This window comes from Asparagus officinalis, chromosome 5, assembly GCF_001876935.1.
Source record: "Asparagus officinalis chromosome 5, Aspof.V1, whole genome shotgun sequence".
NCBI lineage: Eukaryota > Viridiplantae > Streptophyta > Magnoliopsida > Asparagales > Asparagaceae > Asparagus > Asparagus officinalis.
The window spans coordinates 112,190,024-112,198,558 of NC_033798.1; the positions used below are offsets into that span (position 1 = coordinate 112,190,024).

At 34.7% G+C, this 8,535-nt stretch overlaps 1 protein-coding gene across 1 annotated transcript in view; it reads left to right on the top strand.

Annotated features, from left to right (window-relative positions):
- The window catches only part of LOC109840720 (putative clathrin assembly protein At2g01600), an 18,951-nt gene that overhangs the window by 6,614 nt on the left and 3,802 nt on the right, over positions 1 to 8,535 (top strand). Inside the window, 10 exon segments of the mRNA XM_020409461.1 lie at positions 89 to 166; positions 397 to 494; positions 3,971 to 4,109; positions 4,221 to 4,348; positions 4,452 to 4,544; positions 4,689 to 4,739; positions 5,207 to 5,272; positions 5,355 to 5,420; positions 5,555 to 5,635; positions 5,736 to 5,816. Coding sequence (XP_020265050.1) covers positions 89 to 166; positions 397 to 494; positions 3,971 to 4,109; positions 4,221 to 4,348; positions 4,452 to 4,544; positions 4,689 to 4,739; positions 5,207 to 5,272; positions 5,355 to 5,420; positions 5,555 to 5,635; positions 5,736 to 5,816 — 881 coding nt within the window.

Here is an 8,535-nt window from a genome sequence, read left to right on the forward strand (position 1 = left end):
AAAGTAACTGATCGCTGATCTTGAAGGAACTTGACGTTGCGATCGTTAAATCCACGAATCATGTCGAGTGAAAGTAACTGATCGCTGATCTTGAAGGAACTTGACGTTGCGATCGTTAAATCCACGAATCATGTCGAGTGCCCGCCCAAAGAGAGGCACCTAAGAAGTAGGTTCTCTCTCATTTCGGTTTCAGTTGAAGAAAATTTTTGATCGCTGATCTTGAAGGAACTTGACGTTGCGATCGTTAAATCCACGAATCATGTCGAGTGCCCGCCCAAAGAGAGGCACCTAAGAAGTAGGTTCTCTCTCATTTCGGTTTCAGTTGAAGAAAATTTTGATTTTATCCCCTTTCTATAATTAGTAAATTCTCCATGACGTGGCCCTTGATTTACTCAGAGATCCTGGCTGCTACTTCGATTAATCGCCCGCGTGCGGATGTTGCGTATTGTATTCACGCCCTCTCGAGACGACTGGCCAAGACTCACAATTGGACGGTACTCACCTTTTTTTTATCTATTTGTTTTTAATATAATTTACGAGGAATTTTAAATGGGAAGGAATTGCTTGTATGTGCATATATTAATTTTTCATAGGATGGTTGGATATTAATTTGTTTCGAATTATAAAATTGATAAGCTGGGGTTATGTGGCACTGATTTGGAATGGCCTGAATGGGAGTTGGAGCTTTTAGACTTAAATTGGTTCAGGGCATTGAATGTTTGATGCTATCATATGTGAGAGGATCGAATGAGTATACTCAATGAAGGAGTCCTTTAATATGTTGATTCAGGGTGCTATCATATGTGAGAGGATCGAATGAGTATACTCAATGAAGGAGTCCTTTAATATGTTGATTCAGGGTTATGATTTCTGTTTATTCATATGAGGGATGTGATGGTGGTATCATGAGTGAGCACATTCAGCATATGGAATATAAACAGAAGAGGAAGGAGGTATCTGATGGCGGTTTTGTTGTTGTTTAGGGGATTGTTGTTAAGGGGAGATTTTTTTACATTGTGCTTTCAATGACGACATAGCGGTTCGAAATTTTTTGTGACTCTAAAGAGTGATTTGCTGATGCATGTTCCCTTGTTATTTAACTTCCACATAACTTAAGTTTTATTGTCAATGGGAGAATGTTGACAGTTACCTTGTTAGACACAGAATATTCTCAACTGCGATCACTTCACCAAACAAGTCCATTTGGTACATTTTGGCCAATGTTGTTAAACCGGTAGTGGTTTTCAATTGTAATACCCATTACTAATCTCTCTACGAGTCGTTTGACTGAGGGGTTATGAAATATTCTGTAATAATTAAATACCCTGTTTTCTTGATCTATAAACCACGGCAATGTAGCGTGTTTATTATATCCAAAATTTTAGGGATTTGCCTTGAGTTGCGAGTGATTGTTAATGCATAGATGAAGACAAGCCTATGGCCATATTGAATTAAACCATAGTTAGAAAAGTTAAATGATAGACGCCTATAATGTGGAGATTAAATGAAAAGTGAGATTAGTGAGTACTTGGTGGTTGTGACTTGAGGTTTTAAATAGGGGGCAATGAGCAGCTCACATGACTAAAAAAGAGAAAGGAGTGTTCTAAAGAAGAAATAGGAGGAAAAAATTACCAATTATATATCGATTTGGTTATTGAAACTGATTAGCAGACATTTTAGAAGTGAAAACGATCATAACAATACTACCAAAAAATGCCAGATTTTGTAAAAGAATAAATAGCCCGAAACACCTGGAAATTAAAGGGCAGATGGAAATAAAAATTGATAGAAGTAGATAAAGGTAGTGTGCAACTGAATTATGCTGTTGGACTGGTCGGCAACCACTAGGATGGGTTATCATGAGGTTCCGTCTTGCTGTCATGGTGGCTGGAAAATCACCTGCAAAAGAATCCTATAGGGCTCATTCTCAGTTTGTCTATTAAAGAAAGGAAAAAAAAGAACTGCTTCTGTGAAACTTTTTTTGTTCAGTTTAACATTTCTTGGACACCATATCTGCCTTATAAAGTCAAAATTCAAAATGCACTAGTAGAACAGAACATGGCGTGCAAAATACTCAAATGTCGAAACGTAGCAACAGAAGAGCATGTGTTGCCTGTGTTGCCTGTGTTGCCTGTTAAGCCCTTAACTTGGTTTCACTTGTATTTTAGAAACGTAATATGCATGTATAAATATAAGAGTGCTTATTATTCGTTATTTGCATTTGACCTGAAATGTTTAAAGATTACTTTTGCATTAAAGTCACTTACAATCTTCTCCTTTTACTTAAAGAAGCTAAAAGGTGTGATGTTCCTTATTAAAACTAATTATCTACTCATTGCAATCTAGTTCTTAATTGCTTCCTTTACAAGGTTTTTAGTTAATCTCTTGGAGGGATGTTTCCAGTGAGGTAGAATCCTTCAATGCTCCACTCTCATCTCATTCAAATTCCGACGTGCAATTCGAATTCAATTACTTTCTGTTTGACCCAAGATTGTTTTGCATTAGTTTTTTTAAAGGTTAAATTGCAGGTAAGCCCCCTCATCTATACCTTAAGCAACACTTGAAAACCCTCAGCTCATTTGTTAGCTCTTAGCACCCTATTGCCATTTTTAGGAGGATAAATTGCAAGTAACACCCCTCTTCCTCATGAATTAAGGAGGGGTTAGTGCTAATAAATTAGTTTGAGGGGTGTTAACTGCTACTGAAGGTACAGATGAGGGGTTTCTCTGCAACTTACCCTTTTATTAAAAGAAGTCGTTGATCAATTTTACAATATTTGCTCTATTTTATAAAAGAATGGCAGGACAAAATCAAATGCGGCGTTCCTTAATGAACTAATTCTCTTTTTATTTCAAACTAGTTCCTAATTGCTCTCTTACTCGTCCCAAATGTCTGTGTTTGAGTGATGTTTTGAGCGTGATAGAATTATCCAATGTTTCACTCATCTCCCATTCAAATTATATCGCACGATGTGAATCCAAAAAACTTTGTCATGCGTCGTGGTTCTTTTTCTTTCTCCCAAATCTGATTGTTCTGGATTGTTCATCTCAAGGCCTATGTTTATGAAGCATTAAGTAGAGCATAGAAATTCTTTTCTCTATCATGAATATATTTTACTCATCTGCTTATAAAATTTCTCTCTTGAGCAGTAGCCGTTCTATTAGTTCTGAGTCTGGATTTGCATTATTTTTTATGATGGCCAATTGTGGATGTGCACAAATAAAAGCAAGTTATGCCATATTCTTGGAAGATTTTTCTGGATGCTGATCTCTGGATTCTCTGAATAGCCAAACTATCAAAAACAGACCTTTAGAACCATCACCTGCTTTACCTAGGTTTGTATTGTTTGCCAAAATAATATTTGCATTTTAGGCTCCCTAAACTCTAGATTTCTCTGCTTCACTCCATGTTTCTTCTCTGTAAGGCATAAGGTTGTTCCTCTTCAACTTTGTACAAGTCTAGTTGATCTTTTGGCTACTCTTGTTTAACGAGAAAATCATCTTGGTCCACTGAGCATGGAATTTGCTGAAGAAAAATATAAAGTAACATCCTTATCATGAACACTGCTGTATATTACATCAACCTTATTCCCATCCATTGCTTTGAAAAGGCACTGGCACCTTTTATTGCAACAGCTTACCGTGTACCAAGTTAGAGGGTCTAAAGTCCATTCCTGATAGAACATCTTTTTTCTTTCTTTTTTATGCATATAACTCTGAAGTGCGTAAAATGTTCTAGATTTATTCTGGTCTTCACTAGTAGCAAAAAAATGAACCATCTGATTGTTATTAGTTGGAGGTTATCAACATTACCACAAATGTCATATGGAGTGATTGGAACTTTATTTGTGCGCCATCATTTCCAGCATTGCCCTTCTTTTTCCTTTTCTATTTGGCGGTCGCTGTCTATAGCATTATGGAAACAATCCTTTCTCTAGTTGATTATTTCTCTCATTGGTGATGCTTCACAGGTGGCGCTGAAGACTCTGATAGTTATACATAGAACACTTAGGGAAGGTGACCCGACATTTCGTGAAGAACTTCTGAATTTCTCACAGAGGGGCCGTATTCTTCAATTATCAAACTTTAAGGATGACTCAAGTCCTATAGGTAAGTACATTTTTAAATTTCATGATTACGACATATGAACCATCTATTTTGCAGGATCTTGTCTGAAGTCATAGTGCTTGAAGAAAATGTTATGTTTAATGTGTATTGCAGCTTGGGATTGCTCTGCATGGGTCCGGACCTATGCTTTGTTTTTGGAGGAAAGATTAGAATGTTTCAGGGTTTTGAAATATGATGTTGAGGCAGAGCGGTTAAAGGTACCTGCACAAGGAACTGAAAAGGTTTGTACAATAGTGGGTTCCCGGTCAGTTTTAAATGACTATATGTGGAATTAGCTCTTTTTGCTATTATTCTATATATATGTACAACTGTTCTGTTTTTCAGGGCCACAGTAGAACCAGGGAATTGGAAGCTGAAGACTTGTTGGAACAGTTGCCTGCTTTGCAACAGTTATTGTATCGGCTTCTTGGATGTCATGTAATATCACTTTCTGCTTCCTAAAACAATTATCTCTATATCAGGGCCAAGTAGGATTATTAAATTATGAGAAGACTGCGGCACTTTATGTATCTTTATTACCCTGTTGTGGATGTTGATATCTGTTTCTTTTTCGTTATGTAGCCTGAAGGAGCGGCTATAAGCAATTATGTAGTGCAGTATGCCCTAGCTCTGGTAAGCCTATTAGTCAACTAGTTTTTATTCTTTGTTTCTGTCAACATCTTCGATTTGTGCCTTAACTTTGATGCAGATTGCTTATATTTCTGATGTAAATTGTTGTAAACTGAGGGGCATAAATCTAGCCTAACTGCCTTTTTGCAAATTCAGTTATCTTACATTTTGCTTTTCCCTTTATAATAATAATTGACCAGACAACTATATCCTCTCTTTTATATAATAATAATAGTAAAAGCCATGTTGTTATTATTATTATTGTTGTTGTTATTGTTATTGTTATTGTTATTGTTATTTTATTTTTTCATCTAATTCTCACGTTTGTGCTTTAAATATATTTTCATGTTTTTTTAATGTTATTAAGTTACTCTTGATCACTACTGCATTTAGTCCTTATATTTTACCTGAGTGCTTGTGCAGAATTATAGCATCTGATCAGATTGTTCTATGGGATGAATTGTTTGCAGGTTCTGAAAGAAAGCTTCAGGATCTACTGTGCTATTAATGATGGCATCATTAACCTTGTTGATAAGGTATTTTGACTATTATCATCTATAGAATACAAGAATATCTTCAAACCAACATCTTTATGGTCCTTATTTTGTACTATTGCAGTTTTTTGAGATGCCCCGACATGAAGCAATTAAAGCCCTTGAAATCTATAAAAGGGCTGGCCAACAGGTAGTGTACCCCTTTTTCTTTTTCTTTTTTGTATGTATGCTTCATCTTTGTGAACAAATATGAAGAATGTCCTAAGAACATAAATAGAAGTAGTTGTGATTGTTGTGAAAATTTTAAGTTTGATGATTTTGCAGGCTGGGAGCCTTTCCGATTTTTATGAAGTTTGTCGGGGATTAGAACTTGCTAGGAACTTCCAGTTTCCAAACTTGAGAGAGGTGTAATAATATTTTCATGGAACTAGTGGTTTTACATCTTGATCTCGCTTTCTAAGTAGAGGTTATTGATTTGACTATGTATTTTAACTTTGCATTACAGCCTCCACAATCATTTCTTGCAACAATGGAAGAGTACATAAGAGAAGCTCCACGGGTTGTGTCTGTTCCAAGAGAGCCACTGGTTAGTTATTAGTCAAACTGCATATGTTTTTTCTATTTCAAACATTTGGTGTATGGCATTGATTTTATTTTTAGCATTATAAACCTTTTGTATGCGCAGTTTATCTGTATGAATGCATATATCAATAACTGTCTTCCTTGCATATGTTTATGGTTGATGCTGGAAGGCTTGCAGTTGACCTGCCATGGTTTTGAACTGTAATCACAGTTGAACTTTTAAAAGTAGACTAGGTGGGATGCACATGCATTGCACGTGGTCAAATATTATGATTTTTTTAAAGATTTATTTCTTAACTATAACTCGGTTGCAAAATAGTTTATGTTTACCATAGAAGATATTGCAATAATCTTTGATATTGCAATAATCTTTCCTGCATTTACACTTTTCTTGGCAAAGAACTTCAAAATGTGAAATGACCTAAATACCCATTTCGGTTAATAAAATCTTCCAAAAACTTACAAGGATACATTGAGCCCTTTATGGTGCTCACAAAACCTCCTTAACTATTTTAATTCAGAGGAATCCCCTTAGTTCTAGGGGTGTTGTAATAACCTCTCTCAACTTTGAAAATTTGATTTAACCACCTCAAATACGGGATTTCTCACAGAACCCCCTTGATCTTTACACTTCTCTCGGCAAATCCCATTGATTAGTTACTTCAAAATATGAAATAATCTAGATACCCACTGGCCACTGCAGTAAAAGTAAATCACCCAACAAATTAAACTTGAATTATTTAATTAACTTGGATTAGTTTCTAATTTATAAATAAAAAAAGCGAGGATGATTAGATGGAAATTTTATCCCTTTTTATCGGTAATTGTGGACTAACATGAGCAAGGATGATATTACAGCAAAGTAGATCAGTTAACTTTTAATTTATAAATAAAACTTTAGAGGGCTTAGATGATTTTTTTATAGGTAATTATTTATCTTATAGAATTCCTATTAGGAGGGGTGTATGCATAAAGTTTGCATACATAACCGGCATGAGTAATTTAAGTCCATGTGATAATATGGAAAATTGTCTAATGAATAGGGATTTTAACTAAGGATTATACTGTCAAATAAACTATGAATACATAGGTTGGCCATGGATAAAGATTAGTTTAGAAATTTTCATTTCAAAATTCTATCTTATGTAAATAGACAAAATTCATATTAATTATAAAAGGATAACAATGTAATAATCAAAATAGTGAAGGGTATTTTTGTTTAGGATTTTTTTTTCCAAACTCCCACTTTTAAAGCGAGTATGATATGATTTTGAGAATAAGAAAATCCTATCTTCCCTGGTTGGTTCAGATCATCAGCACTCGACTGAAAACCCATTTTCATGCATCGTGATTTAACTTTGTATATACAGTTTTACACCTATCATATAGTGTATCTTCATATAGTTTGAACTTTGAAGTTGTTGTATCCTTAGAATCTCCTGTTCCATCAAGTTTAGCGTGTTTATTGTTGTGGTGTCTATTTGATTGTTTTGTGAGCATGTTAATGAGTATACAAGTGCATTTGTATTAAGGGAGGGGCACGTGGTACATTCAACCAGTTTAAGGTTCAAAATCTTTAACTGTCACAGTACTTGACTACTTAAATCTGTAACTTCTATGGTTTTCCCTTCATCTCCGAGTGTTAAAGAAGGGGTTGGCAAATTTTATTTTCTTCCTCCATAATTTTTAATCAATTCAATGAAAAATGAAGTGGACCCATAGCTGACCAAACATTGTCTGTCAACCTGACCCAATCCATGAATTGTGAATTGGGATCAAAAGATGTTTGGAACTATTTTTCTCAACTGTGAACCAGTATGACACTTAGTCTTGTGATAATCTTGTCTCGTGTTATTCCTATGCGAATAAAACTTTGTTTTGAAGAATTATTTGTAATTTAATTGGGAAAAGAACTCTCTCTGGGAATGTTAGAAAGCAGGTCAACGTACTATGTGTTCCACTGAATACCAATATGACACTTCTTTCTTATGGTGGTAAATTGACCAATTATTTTAATTCAATTGGGTCATGCAGGATCACTTTGGGAACATACCCGGTTTCTAAAAAGGTAGTTTGATCAACCATTTATGAGCTGAACCTGCTAATACCTGTTGACTTGGGTTGAGTTCACATTAGGGCAGTTGATTGTGATTATTGTCGACTGAGAATGAAGACCTAGTTTTTAGCACAGGGGAAATTGGATATCAGTTCATGTTTCAAACTTGAAATGTCCAAGCATGGATGTAGGTAGAAAATTAGAAGATGCTAATTGGAAGTTTTAAAAGATTCCCAAAAGTTGTTATATTTATTGTTCTTTCACCGCTGAATTTTTTGGATGCTTGTCGTTAGGGGTGGAAGTGAACCAAATAATTAAACAATTCGGTTATTATTCGTCTAGCTATTCAATCACACTTGATTCGATAGTTCATTTACAATAAACAAAGAATTTTTAGTATTCGGTTAGTTAAATGAATAGAATATAATCAAATGTATATTCAATTCGATAGATTATTAAGTATTTGTTTATGTTTATGTTTTATATTTATTATAAATTATAAATGGTAGATTAGACGTTTATTAAAAAATTTAATTAGTTTTAATTAAGGTGTAAGTTTGAATGAAAGAAGCAAATTAGAGGGAAAGCAACAATTATACTTTGAGGGTGAATTTAAAACTAAATACAAATTGGAGGGTGTAATATGCAAAAGCTACTGTGGAAATTA